The 16,093-nt window shown below is 39.0% G+C and overlaps 1 protein-coding gene across 3 annotated transcripts in view; it reads left to right on the forward strand.

Moving 5' to 3' along the window:
* CBLB (Cbl proto-oncogene B) overlaps positions 1 to 15,886 on the forward strand; it is a 192,433-nt gene extending 176,547 nt beyond the window's left edge. For all 3 annotated transcript variants that reach the window (XM_038408986.2, XM_038408994.2, XM_043510868.1), the window contains exons 18-19: positions 2,632 to 2,751; positions 12,092 to 15,886. In XM_038408986.2, the coding sequence (XP_038264914.1) occupies positions 2,632 to 2,751; positions 12,092 to 12,354 (383 nt within the window). In that variant the 3' untranslated portion in view covers positions 12,355 to 15,886. The remainder of the gene's footprint in view (positions 1 to 2,631; positions 2,752 to 12,091) is intronic.
* The last annotated feature ends 207 nt before the right edge of the window (positions 15,887 to 16,093 follow it).

A 16,093-nucleotide genomic window follows, 5' to 3' on the forward strand; every position in this document is an offset into this window, starting at 1 on the left:
GTGGGGTGTGCCCTTCCTGGAGGGGGTGCGATGAAGTTTTCAGCAGGGACCAAAGGACCTGGTGCTGGCCAGCTCCCACAGGAGCAGCAGATCCTCATGCAAACTCACCTCCCTTTCTCCACGCACATGGTCTCTCTCACACATATGCGCACGCATACCCTCCCCCTCCCCCCACCCTCTGGCTATGCTGGGAGTCAAAATGGTGGCAGCACTACCACATGCATGTCTTTGCCCCCAGCATGCACATGGGCACACAGGGAGAGGACAGAGCCGCCTCACACATGCACTAGTGCCGCTCCTGGCAGCAGGATTTCAAGTGGGGCACATGAGCCTTCTCCCGACACGTGCTGGTCACGTGGAGATTTTGTAACACCCCCCCCGACCCCTGTGCAGGCTTTAAACTTAGCACTATCCAGATTCTCCTTCCCCTGTGCTAATGGGAGGCATGCCTAGGACATGAATCTCCAAAGGCGGGTGAGTTGGGGAACCTCTGGCTCAGGTTTTGTTACTGTTGTCATATGTAAAGGACGTTGTCACTTAGCAACCTGAACTGGGTTTTGAAATGTTTTTGGGTTTTGGTTTTTTTATGGAATGATATTCTGTAGGTTGTTTGTCTCCCAGGGATGGTAGTTAATGAGCCAACGTTTTCAAACATAGGTAGCAAAATTAGACTTCTAAATCCAGGCACTTAAACAGACCTGATTTTTCAAAACTGACCTCACAGCAGATCCCGTTGTACCCAGTGTCAATTTAGGTGCCTAAATATTGAATTTAACTGGGACTTGGTCCTGCTTTGAGCAGGGGGTTGGACTAGATGACCTTCTGGGGTCCCTTCCAACCCTGATATTCTATGATTCTATGAATTAGGAGCCTAAGATAACACATTTTTGAAAATCTTGGTATCAGTGATTATTGTGTTGTCGTTTATTTGTACTGCAGTAGTGCCTAGGGGCCCCAGGCATAGACTAGGACCCTGTTGTGCTACGTGCTGTACAAACACAACAAAAAGATAGTTCATGCCCCAGTCTATCACTGTAAGGGTCAATCCAAAAGTCATGTATGTATTTGGATATTTAAATGTTTCTCTATGAAATACCACGTTGAAAGATATGTGGCTCTAGAAGTGTTGACATGCTTTAGCACAAAGTTATTTACAGGGTCTACCAAACCATCAAATAGAATAGTATTTTCAATACCTCTAACAGCTCTACAGACTGAATGCTACAAATAGTTTTGTGGCACTTTTTCTGTTTATTTAAATGCTGTATTCCTTTTGCTCAGCAAAAAACAAGGCAAAAAAAATCTGAAACATTTAGAAATCATGTTTACATTTTTCAGTTCACATCACACTATTGCAAGGAGATGTATCAATCACGTAATGAAATATGACAGGTTTAACCCACCATAACATATAGCAAAAAATAACAAAGCATAAAAATGCAGGAAGTGTTTGTCTCATAACTACTCTTCTGAAATGGCACGTTCATTTAAAAAAATACCCCTCACCTAAAAGCTTCAAGTAAATGTGTTACAGTACAAGAACCTGAGAGTAATTAGATGAACCCAAGTGACACTTTCTGACGTTATCTGCTATCTGTCAAGATTTGAAAGTTGAGTAATGTGCTAGTACTCTGTACTTTTCTTGACACAGTTCAATTCACCATCCATCTTGTCAAATAAGCCACTGGATATGGATGACTTTGCAGGTTACAAGAATCCAAGTTTCATGCTTGTGAATTGCAGGGACAGAAATTACTCTAAAATGGAGTACTGAAGATAACATTAATTTATCTGCAATTTACAAGGTTATGTGGAAAATTATTTGGAAATAACATAATAATTTAATATAATTTATAAATGTTTACATAAAATCTGGAAAGTACATTTTATGGTCACTTATTTTCCATATGTACATATTAGATATGATCTGAACTGTCACTGTTCATTAATCTTATAAGTGCCTTTGACTACATGGAGACGCACGCTTGTGTGGATTGCTGTTTCATTCTTTTTTTTGAATATTTCTTTAGACACTGATTTCCAAAGGCATATTATGATTGGTGACAGTACAAGCCTTCAGGTGATTTCACAGCCATGCAACAGATCTAGTGAGTGTACGGTCAGGACCTGATCACCACAAAAAATATATATATTTCCTCTACATCCATTGTGGTAAACGGATTGAAGACTCAGTTGAGGAAAGCAACCTGTTCAGGACAGCTCTTAAGCATTGCTTAAAGTTAAGCACTTGCTGGAGTACTGTCTTCAATAAGGGCCTAAAAATGGAGAAGAGAGAATGTTCTAATCTTCTGCTTTGACTTTTTAATCTGTCTTCAGTAATTGGCAAAGACAGACACAAAACTTACTTACCCTTATCACTAGTTTCTTTAATATGTGTTGGGGAGGGAGACTGTATTAAGTTAACCACCCTCCCCTGGTTATCGTTAGGCATAGTTACATCCCCACTGCATGAATGCGAGTGTGTATGTGTGTGTGTCAAAGGGAACACTTCTGTTTGCACTCACAATCCCTTCTCTCCTGAAGCTTCTTGTTCATACAGCTCTAATCTGGTCCCGTGTGCATGAACCTTGTGAACATTTTTAACTTTAGGTATCCTCTCGTTTTTTATAGATCTCTTTTTTGATCCAGCTACTAGTGTAATTCCTTTGCCTCCTGCTCGAAGATTAACAGGGGAAAATGTCAAAACTAATAGAACATCACAGGACTATGATCAGCTTCCATTTTCCTCAGGTAAGATGAAAAACTGTGGTTAGACAAAGTACCAGCCTAAGAAAGCAAGTAATCTTAGCTCAGACAAACTGGCAGACATCAGCCAGTGTGCATGCATTGCTATCTTGTTTTTGAGGAAAGGCCGCTGTTGTTCACAAAAAAAGCTGGCAGTTCTCTTCCTATGAAAAACAGATAGGTAACCATCAGAGAAACAATAGAGATGGATCTTCTGAAAGGACATAAAATCCCAGAGTGGCTGATCCATCCTATGATCTGAGCGGTCGGGTAGACTAAAAGTGAAAAGAATTTTTCTTTTAAAGATTAGTGCTTTTAATCCTACACATAGACATTAAATGCTTACGTGAATTCTGGTATTTTTTTTTTTTTTAAGATAAGGTATTTTCCCTGTTCCTTTGGGGATCATGCAGAAGTCATGCAGGGGCCACTGTGCCTCTTGGTTCGTTTTATTCTTGTATTGCTCTGTGGACAAAATAGAATTTAAACCTATATATTGTTCTCTCAGATATGTACCAATGTGCCTTCCGTGGCTCTGGGCACTGTAAAACATTTTAAAATACACAGGAAACCCAAAAGCAACTAAAATAGCATATCTAATTTGTAACAACCCAGTCAACATAATGTAACAAATTAAAAAGATGGCCATAATATATAGCATCTCTAATCCTAAAGGAACCTCAAATTTTCAGTCCAGTTATAATGTATCCAATCCAATCCAATGTTGGATTCACATGGCTGGACCCTTACCCCCACACAGATCCAATGACAGATTGAAAGTCTATAAGGAGCTACTATAAGGTGGGTGTATAACTGGTTGGAAAACTGTTCCCAGAGAGTAATCATCGGTTGTTCATAGTCAAGCTGGAATGGCATATCAAGTGGGTTCCCGCAGGTTCTGTTCAGTATCTTCATCAATAATTTAGATAATGACAGAGAGAGTACACTTAAAAGTTTGCAGATGATACCAAGCTGAGAGGGGTTGCAAGTGCTTCGGAGGATGGGATTGAAATTCAAAATTATCTGGACAAACTGCATAAATGGTCTGAAATAAATAGGATGAAATTCAATAAGGGCAAATGCAAAGTACTCCACTTGGGAAAGAGCAGTCAGTTGCATACATACAAAATGGGAAATGATTGCTGAGGAAGGAGTACTGTGGAAAGGGATATGGGGGTCATAGAGGACCACCAGCTAAATACGAGTCAACAGTGTAACACTGTTTCAAAAAAAGAGAACATCATTCTGGGATGTATTAGTGGGAGTGTTGTAAGCAAGACACAAGAAGTAATTCTTCCGCTGTACTCAGCGCTGATTAGGCCTTAACTGGAGTATTTTGTCCTGTTCTGGGTGCCACATTTCAGGAAAGATGTGGACAAACTGGAGAAAGTCCAGAGAAGAGCAACAAAATTATTGAAGGTCTAGAAAGCATGACCTAAGAGGGAAGTTTGAAAAAAACTGGGTTTGTTTAGTCTGGAAAAGAGAAGACTGAGGGGGAACGTGATAACAGTTTTCAAGTACATAAAAGGTTGTTAGAAGTAGGAGGGTGGAAAAAATTTTTTCGTTAACTTCCGAGAATAGAACAAGAAGCAATGGGCTTAAATTGCAGCAAGAACGGTTTAGGTTGGACGCTAGGAAAAACTTCCTGTAAGGGTGGCTAAGCACTGGAATAAATTGCATAGGGAAAGGTTGTGGAATCTCCATCGTTGGAGATTTTTAAGAACAGGTTAGACAATCACCCGTCAGGGATAATACTAGATAATACTTAGCCCTGCCACGAGTGCAGGGGACTGGTCTAGATGACCTCTTGAGGTCCCTTCTAGTCCTATGATTCTATCCTTTTATGTACAATAGAAATCACTTAATACACCAATGAATGTACTTGCCTTTGCAGTACAACATAGCAGCTAGTTAAAGGGACACTGTCAACCATAAACCTAGTCAGTTTAAAAAGAAATAAAGTAAAAGTAGTTTCATTATTACCCCAATCCCTGAGTCCTTTGCCTATTTGCGGTCAGTTTTCCTGTTTACAAATGTATTTTTTCCTCCTTTTGCTGCATGAAAGCCCATACAATCGGGAAACTGGCCAACAGAGACTCTGAGTTAATCAAGTGAGTAGTTGCACTGAGTCATGTGCATGTAGCTGTTAGGATTGGGCCATGATGAACTGTTCAGGGCAAACAGTGAAATTGCATGTATGCAAACTATTCTCAAATGCACAAAGTGAACACACTAAAAAACATTTTTCCCTTCTTGTCTGTCAGTTTTAGTAATTGTAGGTGTTACTTGCCACAACAGTAGGTGATAGATTTTCCAACCAAAGTGCGTTTTTTTTTTTTGTTTTTTTTTTAATACGGTAAAGTTGACATTGTTCCTTTAACAGTGTGTTACGCCAGTATACTACAGTATAGATCAGGAAGTGAACACATTTTCTAGTTGAAACTACAGGCAGGATTAAGCATGAAAAGTGCCAGAGGATCTTTAATGATCACCACTGTTTAGAACCTCAGGTTGATGTCTCAAATAAACGATAGCGTTTTCAAGACTACGATTCCCCTAACAGAATGCTGGTGCTCACTATTTAGATAGCATTGAAAATGGGTTTTATAGTGTGTGTTAGTTTATAAAATCTTCAGGAAAGGGCTCTTGTCTTTCTGACTAGCAGAATGGGGCCCTGATTCTGACTGAAGGGCTTCTGGGTGCTGTTTTAATATACATATGTGATAATATAATAAACTGATTACCTTAAAGGTATTAGAGAGACAAGGTAGGTAAGGTATTACCTTTTATTGGGCAAACTTCTGTTGGTGAGTGAGACAAGCTTTTGAGCTTACGCAGAGCTCTTCTGAAGAAGATATTACCTCACTCACCTTGTCTCTCTAATATCCTGGATTGACGCAGCTACAACAACAAGGCATACCATTTTCCCTCTGTGCCATAATAAAAACACAATGGTTGCTTCATCCATTATATTATTTCTAAGGCTTCTCTTTAAAGCTCACTTAGAGAGGATTTGCTTGCTTTTCACACAGTAATTTACATTTCTGTATAGTCTTTTAATGGATATGCTTTTTTCATGGGACTGGTGTATTTTAAAGCCCTCCAGAAAGGAAGCTGATGTAGAGAAGTTTTTAATTCTGCAAAATGACCGCAAGATGCTCGCTATTTAAGATCTCAAATAGTTTTCTTGTTATTGTTTAGTAAATACTTCATTACCTAGATGATTTGCATAAACATCTTCTAAAAATATTCATATGCTTTAACCTCTGCTATAAATATACTAATCCAGCATGCTATGTACATAAAAATTTTCAGTTTAATTTGAATTAAATGACAACTGTTTGTTAAATCATGCTATGCTATAATTGGAAAGTTGTATTTGTAGTGGTTGTAATTCATTCCTATGGAATTAATAAGTTTCAGAATGAACAGATTCAGCTTACTCCAGGATTCAAAAAGACAGCCTTGTATGGAGAATATAACTTCATGTTTGAGGTATTCCTTAACCATTCATCTCTAATAGCCAGCAGTTGTTCATTCCATACCTGTTCTGGGATTGCTGTTGGACCTGTGTTAGAAAGGAAGTGAATGTAGTCCACTAATTAGAGTAAATTCTGTTCCTAGCACTGCCATTGACTCAGGGTACACCTTGTCACTTGACCCCTCTGTGCCTCAGGCTGTCTGTTTATAAAATGGGAGTAATACCTGCCTCACTATAACGTTCAGCTTAATTGCTGACTTTTAAGGCCTAATGTATCTCTCATTATTAAGAGAGCTATCAGATATATTTTGAATGACAGCCCTTTAGAATTCTTTAATATCAAGAAAGTAGGTTGTGTATGGAAATATAGTATGTTGTTTGTCTCTGACATCTATCACTTTGGCATCTAAGTACTAAACACAGCAATTTATGTAGCGTGGAAAATTTCAAAAATGGCTCTCTATTTTTCACTTTTTCATTGTTCCAGAGGATTTATATATAACATAAACATTGTGATGGTATAATTTCTAAGGGAGTTCAGGTAAAAATAATGAATATAATGAGGGGAAAAATCACTGATTCTAGAACACACACGCACACTCTCACTCTTTCACACACACCATCACTTTTTCTTCTCTTGCTCAGCTGCGATTTCCACTACCTAGGACATTTGTGCAGTCAATTACACCTGTGGAAAGCGGGTGTAACATGCTACAACTGGTATGAGCACTGGTGAGCTGGAGCCGGTTCCCACCGCTTTGCTAGAACCGGTTGTTAAATTTAGAAGCCCTTTTAGAACCGGCCAAAAGTGGCGCCTTAGGCTCAGGGCTGGAGCACCCAATGGGAAAATTTGGTGGGTGCAGAGCACCCACCGGCAGCTCCCCATCCCACCCCCGGCCCCAGCTCACCTCCCTCCACCTCCTCCCCTGAACGTGCCTCCCCGCTCTGCTTCTCCGCCCCCTGGCTTCCCGCGAATCAGCTGTTCTCACGGGAAGCCGGGGCGGGCTGAGAAGCAGGCTGTGGCTTTGCACTCAGGCCCAGGGAGGTGGAGGTGAGCTGGGGCAGGGGGCGTGAGGAGGGCCGCCCGTGCTGCAGCAGGTAACCCCGGGGGCAGGGGGCGCGCAGGGGAACCGCTCCCCGCCTCAGCTCGCCTTTGCCACCCTCGGCCTGAGCGTGAAGCCTCCTCCTGCTTCTCAGCCCTACCAGGCTTCCTGCTGAACAGCTGATTCGCGGGAAGCCGGGGGAGGGGGTGGAGAAGCAGAGCAGGGTAGTGCCTTCAGGGGAGGAGGCAGAGCGGAGGTGGTCTGGAGCTGGGCCCGGGGTGGGGAGCTGCCAGTGGGTGCTCTGCACCTACCAAATTTTCCCCGTGGGTGCTCCAGCCCCAGAGCACCCAGGGAGTTGGCACCTAAGGCGCCACTTCTGATGTGATCAGTGGGGGGAGCAACTGCTCCCCCCCAGCTACGCTCCCCCACCCCTAGGAGCCAGAGGGACCTACCGCATGCTTCCTGGGAACTGCCCCAGGTATGTAACACCAGGACTCCCCACCTTGCTCCCTGGCAGGTCCCTCTGGCTCTTAGGGGTGGGATGGGCACCCACTGGGGTGGGCCACGAGACCCTCCTGCCCTGTTCTGGGGGCAGTCGGAACAGGGGAGGGAGGTGGATGCTGCAGGGGTCCTGGGGGGGGGTCGGATGGGGCAGGAGTCCCGGGGGTGGGCAATGACACCCTCATGGGGTGAGGAGGGAAGCAGTTAAGATTTTGGCAGCTTATCACTGGGTATGAGTGAATGGAGCAGTCTGACTTCTGCACTCACTTTGCTCAAATGTGAATGACTACCCAAGATGCAAGGTAGTAGAGAATGTGTATACATTTATTGTATCTCCTTAGTATTGCACTTAAATGCTCTGTGCGAAATGGGTTCAAAGCCATGTGGCTTTCGGAGCCCTGCCTACAATCTGACCTTTTTAATGCACTGTTATGCCATTGTCCACATTGCTCTGGGGTGCGCTAATAAATATAAATGTAAAATCATGCTTGCCCCTCTTTAAATTATTTATAAATGACAAAGGAAAAATTCATCTGGCTTGGTGCATTTTTGCTATTGTTACATAAAGTACTTACATACTTGATTTAAATATAGTTCAGACTCCTCTTGTCTGTAAGCATCTGCTTGAGCACTGTGAAGCCTTGTCGAGCCCCAGGCTTTAGGGCTCTGAGGAAGATTTACACTTTTTTAGCATTTTACAGTGAGGTACCGAAGTTCTTCGCTCGGGCTCCCTCAGCTCCTCAAAATGAGAGATCCCCTTGCCTCTCTAATATCCCCTTGAAGGTGTTTTTTCCTCTACCCCAAATAGACTTGTCTGCCTTCCTCCACTCCACAGAGACCCTCACATGACAAGCGTGCTTCCTCACTTTCACCCTCCAGCAGGCGTGCTTGCATGGTGCTGTTTATCCCTGCTGCTTCCCAGACTGGCAGCAGCAAAAGATGGGATATGTTTAAAAAGCAGGAAGGGAACAGAGTGGGTGGCTCACTGCAGGGGGAAATTAAATTATTTGACATCATTACCCAGGCAGCAAGAGTCCTGATTTATCCTTGCCTCTCAGCAGCTTAGGAGGCCCCTTTCTCCCCACTACAGACTTTCTCCCCCTCACCTTCTGCTAGTGAACCATAGTTGTTTGTTAAATTAGCCGGTCCCCAGACATTATCTGCTTTGGGATTAGCTAGTTTCCTAAGGGTTGAAGGCAGCATGGAAGCAGACATGTGAGTGATTGAGGCTGCCTGCTCAGAGGCTGAAACAATTAATTGAATTATATGAATATACAATTAACTGAAAATTCATCTAGAGATTTTTATTTTTTTTAGGTTTCAGAGTAGCAGCCGTGTTAGTCTGTATTCGCAAAAAGAAAAGGAGTACTTGTGGCATCTTAGAGACTAACAAATTTATTAGAGCATAAGCTTTCATGAGCTACAGCTCACTTCATCGGATGCATTTCAAAATGCATCCGATGAAGTGAGCTGTAGCTCACGAAAGCTTATGCTCTAATAAATTTGTTAGTCTCTAAGGTGCCACAAGTACTCCTTTTCTTTTTATTTTTTTTAAGAATCCAAGGTGGCTGGCGCATCAGTGTGTGTGGCAGGAAAGAAAGGCCTGTTTTAAATGCCTCTGACTCTCTGTGTCCAGATGGAAGTGCAGTTTAAGCTTAGTATTTTTAAGCTTAGAATCAAACAAGATACCCATAGTCCGCTAAAATTTTATATGGATGTGAAGATATTGAGAAGAGGTGTCAGCATTTGAAAAAAATGGGGAATTGAGTTACACAGAGAGTGAGAGCTGGAGATTTAAAAGGACCTGTGCTATAGAGACATCAGTGGAATGAGAAGAAAATATGTGTTGCAAATCTTCAAAAAGAATTAAAAATGGTCTCCCTAAATGATATATGTTTCAGGAGGTTTTAGGCAGCATTAAGCTTTTAGTCAAGAAAAAACTCCAGTTTTGGGTTCAGATTGGAGCTGCCAGAACTAGTTATTCATTCATTCACATTCTCTCTCTCTCCCTCTCCCTCCCCAAACTGTATCAAATGTAATTGTATTATTTGTTCTTTAGATACTTTTCTTCCATAATCATTTTTCTAAAATTGCTTTGATAGTCATATTTTTAGCCTCACATTTACATATGCTACATTATTTGTTTTGCAATTTTCTAGTATTGTGCATACTTTGATTTTAATTATGGACTGTATTCTTCAATAATACTGTAAATTGAGTTTTGTAAAATAAGTCTGAATTCCTGATTTTACTTATTCCTCTCTTACTGGTAACTAAACTTCCTGAAATATTGCTAATCATCTAATCCTACAAATATTTCACACTCCTTTCCCTAGTAGGCTCAAACCTGTCTTGTGTTGTCTTTTTATCATTAGCATTTATATCGCACTTTTCATCTTCAGTGTCCTTTATAAAGACAAAATAATCCAGTTTTTCTCATCACCATGTTGTGTAGAAATAAGCAATGTTTCCAGAACAAGATTTAACCCAGTCTTTTAAGGTGAAATCTGAATAAAATTACTCTCATCTATTTGTTACATTAACCGTACTATCTTTCTAGAAAAATATTTCCTGGATCTTGTCTGACTTAACAATAGAATTCCCGTACTGATGCAAACAAGCTTATCTGAATGCATAAAAACTGAGTCAGGAAATGCATCTTGAGTAGATCTATATCAGTGGTTCTTAACTTGGGGTGCACGCACACGCTGTGGGTGCAAGATGCCCTTTCTGGGGGTCGGAGACATGCCAGATTTTTTAGAAGGTAAATCATCACACACAAATTAAACAGAGGCACATAAGTAAAACTACTTTGTTTCATCAAACCTATGTATTTATTAACATTATACATTTTTTAACGATTACTGTAATATACAAACAAAAATATATTTAGGTTTAAAGAACTGACCTACTTCAATGATTTTTGATAAGGGATGCGAGAACATATTTTGAAAACCAAAGGGGTGCAGGCTGCAGTAAAAGTTAAGAACAAGTGATCTATATGAATGACTAGGTTGATCCATTGCAGATGTTTAATATACTCTGTGGGATTACAATCCAGATATTCTCCCTGTACGAAATTGAATAGTTGTATGACTTTGATAATGAAAACGTAATGCTCCTTTGCATTACAAGATATATCTGGAAGATTTGAAAAAACAAAATGCTATTGCCACCAGTATAAATAAACTGAAAAATGTTATGGCCATAAGCTTTCTCTAATTACATATCATTGGAGCACTATTTATTCTCAGTAGAACTTTTCAGAATTCTTCTCAAAGGATTGAAAGCCTAAAAAAAAAAAAATTAAAAAAACCCCAACCAAATACTTTCCACTCAAAGCATTTCTGCTCTATGCCATCTTGTATTTAAGCTTCTTAGTGTAGTCTCAGCAAGGATAAAGAGGTTTGGGCAAAGTACCAAGTTTACTTGAGTCCTAACCCCTTGACTCTGAAAAGATTAAAAGCTGTGGTTATTAGCTCTTCGCATGAGCACATCATGATTCTTAGCAGCAGTGTTAACTGTGAAGGTTAACATTCCTATGAAGCACAGCAGAAAGGCAGTAGCATACCCAGCCAACATCTGAAATGTATGAACTGTGATACTTGGGGAGAAAAATTTAGGGATCTTTTTCTCACCACTGAAATTCATTGGACTATTAGGTTTTTTTTTGAGGAACAGAATGAGGAAATAATGATTTTTCTACATAGCAAGCATCCGTGACATGCATGAAATAAACTACAAATTACTGAAATATGTTCTCATGATGTACAAGTGAGTGCTAGTTTCTCCTTTTCAGGTTTATTTGGTGAATGTCTTTTTACATAGTTTACTGATTTGTGCAATTTCCTGAATAAACCAGGAAATGAATAAATTGTGAGACGATGGGGGGGGGGGTGTTAAAAAGAAAAGCTTCTTTTAAAAAATCCTTGTTGGTCATGTTAATAAAATCTCAGATTGTTGAGAGTGAGTGACAATTAAAATTCAGATTTAATTTATACCACTAATGCTGTGTGTATACTTTTTTTTTTGCCTAGTTTGGACAATGCAAATATAGACTAGTCATTTCCACTTTCAGATTCTTACTACATTATTAACACAATGCTGCACTGTTTAGGTTGTGAACACTTCTGGCGAATGTTCTAATACAGTTTCCACAAGAATTTCAAAACTAAAGAAGGGAATTCATTAAAACAGTCCTAAGCTTCGTAAAACTTGGTTTTGAGTTCTCCCTAAATTTGAGGCCTGAACTACTGGGCACTACCTTGTTACATCATGTTTAAACCATTTTTTAGTGATTGTCTCTGTTTTTTTTAAACAGACGGTTCACAAGCACCAGCCAGACCTCCTAAACCACTTCCTCGCAGGACTGCACCAGAAATCCACCATAGAAAAGCATACAACTCTGACACCTCCTTGGAAAATGTGGATGCAAAAATTGCAAAACTTATGGGAGAGGGCTTTTCCTTTGAAGAAGTGAAGAGGGCACTTGAAATAGCCCAGAATAATGTCGATGTGGCTCGTAGTATTTTAAGAGAATTTGCCTGCTTTCCTCCACCAGTCTCCCCACGTCTCAATCTATAGCAGCATGCAAGTCCCTGCAGCAGATGAATTGTATGTATGTGTGTGTTTGGAACTGAGAGCAAGAGAGAATTTGAGAGAGAAGTTTTCTTCTCTTATCATTAGAAGAGGATCTGTTTCCAGCAATTTATCAAAGGAAGACAGCTGCTCTGATCAAGACTCATAGATGGGATGAGGCTTCTGTATTTTTGCTAGCCATACTTTTAAAATCAGGGTTGAACTGACAAAATTATTTTAAGACGTTTACTTCCCTTGAACTTTGAATCTGTGAATTGCTTTTTTTTCTTGTTTACAGGTTGTCAAGTTAAGAGTTTTCTAGTTGACACTTGTACTGTGTTCCTATTTAGATTCCCTTGTATAGTGGTCAGTTCAGCTGTAGCATTTGCAACATTTTCCATGCTGACCACCCCATCAACTAAATCATTTTTTTCCAGAAGCTCTGTATTTCAATTTCTCCTTTTATAAGAGGCTTTAATGGTTTTTGCATTTCAATTATCAAACAAATGCAAAAAAAAAAAAGTATGTAGCCTTCACTACTGAGCATTTTCTTGATATTGCTTTGTTGTTGAGAGGAAAAAAAATCTGAATGTATAATGCATTATTTTTTGTCTATGAACTGCCTTTTTAAAGGTATTTTGACAGTGACGTTGGGCAGCTTTTATTTTTATTATGAATTTTGTGACCAGTAGTCTTCAAGGTCTTGATCCATGTAATTTCCAGTTTTTTAAAAAAAAAACAAAAAAAACCTAAAGAACATGACATGACAGCTTTTAAAAATTTGAATGCAAATGTTGATGATGTACTTAAGTTACATACCAAGGGCACCTGTTGTTCATGCCTTAAGTATCCTCAGGCATACTGAATAATGGGGAATCATGCTGAATTATATTAATCAGGTAAATTACAGTCCTATCTTCTGAAAAGTGGATGACACTTAATTTCCTGTTCGAGTGATTGTCCTCTGGTTTATCTTGGCTTTAGGGACCAGTTCATATTGACATGGGTGATGCACTGTTAAGTCCTAATGCTACTGAAGGAATACTTTTTTGAAAATTCTTTAGTAATCTCTCTGTTCACGCTATTGCATTAGACTGTGTTTCCTACCCAAATTCACTCATTCACTGTCCCTGCATAGATGGAAACATCTTAGATCTCTTTGCCACGGATGGAACAGTGTTACCTCAGTCTGATTTTTTTTTTTAATTTAAAGCACAGATTGATGCAAGCTGAATCAAATCCTTTGTTTTTTGTTCTTACTAGACTCTCAAATTAAGAGTCCAGACTTTCCACAGTAATTCTCATATTGCTGCTTTCCTATTTTTGTGGAAAACACTGAAATTCTTCCCCCTCCCCCCCTTACTGTTGAACAGATGAACCACGTGGAGGGTAGAGTAGTTTCAGTATTTTAAAACATGGCCAGTACATGATCTTTCAAGTTGTGATAAACTTAGGTTGTGGTATATATTTATTTCCTTTTTATCTTTCGGTTTTCTCCTTTACTCATGGCAAGTAGTAAAAGTTACACCACTTAGAAGATCAGATCTCAGCGACAAATAGATTTATTTTAAAGTTTTATGGACAACCAAACATCTCAAGTAAGGAATTCAAAGTCACTAGAAAACCCAGTGGAAATTGCCATTACCATATCTAGACCTCCATCATTTCATTAACATCTTACTTTTTTTTTTTTTAAAGAAAGAAATCATTCCTTTTCAGGATCACAAAACATGGCATGATGGCCATCAATGATCTGTCTTGGTCTAGTGAAACAGATGAAAAGAGATATTTGAGCTACAGGGATGAGTTTGTTATATTTCAATCTAAGCAAATGATTTCATGTACTAGAAAAGGGCATTTGCAGCTTCCTTTCAGTATTCATTCTTTGGGTAGGGATAATAAAAGCTTTTGGCTGAAGTTTTACTCAGTACTCTGTTTAAGTAAATCCTCTCTCCCCCCGCCCTCGTTTTTTGTCACAAAGTATGCTGTTTTCAGCTCTTTCGATTGGTTTCTTTCCTGCATCCTTTTGATAACATTCTAGCATTTCAATCAAATATAAATTCAAAATAATACATGCTGTTAAGATAAATGTTGCAATTTTATTACAGTTGCTTAATTATAGCTCTAACATAACTGCCAGTAATAGCAACAATGGAAAAAAATGCATTGCACAGAGAAGCAAACAATCTGCAGATCATGTTGGAATTTCCAATCATATTGGATAAAACTGGCACGGATTCTTTCATTTTCTAAATTTTATTCAGGATCTTAGAATAAATGACACCACCATGTTTCAATTAAGAAACAAGAAGAATAGTCATGTAAAATATTTTAAAATTATTTCTACACTAGTTTTTTAATAGCACTAGTTTGCATTCTAGTTTTTTAATAGCATTCCCAGCCTGTTTGGCATGACTTGTTTTTTGTACATGTGTTTAAAAACCTTTATAATGTAATAGCATAGGTAGTGGCTTTACACTCTAAAAATTCTATTCATCTTTAGACAATAAAGCGAATCAGACACTCTTGCATAATGGAACATGAGATGTCTCAGACCTGTTTCAGTTAATAAATTTAGAGCCAAATTGAGTGAAATTGCCTTGCTAGACTGTTGATGTTTACTGCACAGGACTTAATAGGCTTGAGAGAGGTAAAATCTGACAGTTTGGTACCCTAAAATGTCTTTAACAATTTAAAAAATAAAGGTTTAATCTTGCAAATGCCTGTGAACATATGTAACTTTAAGCACACGACTGACTATAGTGGGTATACTCGAATGAAGTTGCTCAAATGCTTGTGTGTGTGGGACCTACGGATCTATTTTCTACAGTAGCCTCCTTTAGACTATCATGCCAACATCTGCATTAATTTCCTTGATGCAAAATTGCTGCATTTTAATCAGATTTGCTGAATCAGAAGGTGAGCAATGCTTATGAACATCAATGGCATGGATCCTTTCCAAAGATGATAGGTTAAAAACTGAAACTGCGCTGAAATAAATGAATTCCATGTGGTTAGCCAATTAATGGGTTGGCTAGAAACCTAAAATGGCCACTGATCAAATGGATCAATGTTTCATAATCCAAGTGCACATCTGGCAAAGACTTTTTCATAATGTGAATTTAGATTTTTGTATCCAAATCATTTCCTCTCATAATTTCAGCTTGAAGCTTTACTTTGCACTGATTATTCTGAACTGGTAACCATTTGAATTTGTGTCTTAAAGCTGGACAAATTTGGAAACAGCTGAATGTTGTATTTTAAATGGATTCAGGTTCTGCTTTTTGACCTGGAATTTAGTGCTTCTAGGAATGATTTCCTGAAAAGGACTGCAATAGTTTCCATTTTGAAGGGTTTTCTTCCAATAACTTTTTTATCAGAAAATGCCTTTTATAAACTTGTCTAATGTGATAAACATAGTGATGTGTTCAATTAATTTATATTTTATTCAACATTCTTTTTCAATTCTGGTTATTATGTAACCTCAAGTACTTTATCTGTTCTTGTAAGATATTTTATAAAATTAATGTTAACAGAATCCAAGTTGGTCCTTCATTTTCAATGGTTTGGCTATGATCCTGAATATTGCTGTTTATGGCTTCAGAAGAACATAGTTATCCTAGATTATACTTTATAGATATTGGGCACTGTCTTAAAAGCCAGAAAGACAAGTGAAATGGTATTAAAATATGGTGAATCAAAGCATTTAGAACCACCCCCATTGCTAGTGTATCAACTACATTCC

The sequence above is a fragment of the Dermochelys coriacea genome, chromosome 1 (assembly GCF_009764565.3).
Source record: "Dermochelys coriacea isolate rDerCor1 chromosome 1, rDerCor1.pri.v4, whole genome shotgun sequence".
In the NCBI taxonomy this organism is placed as follows: Eukaryota; Metazoa; Chordata; order Testudines; family Dermochelyidae; genus Dermochelys; species Dermochelys coriacea.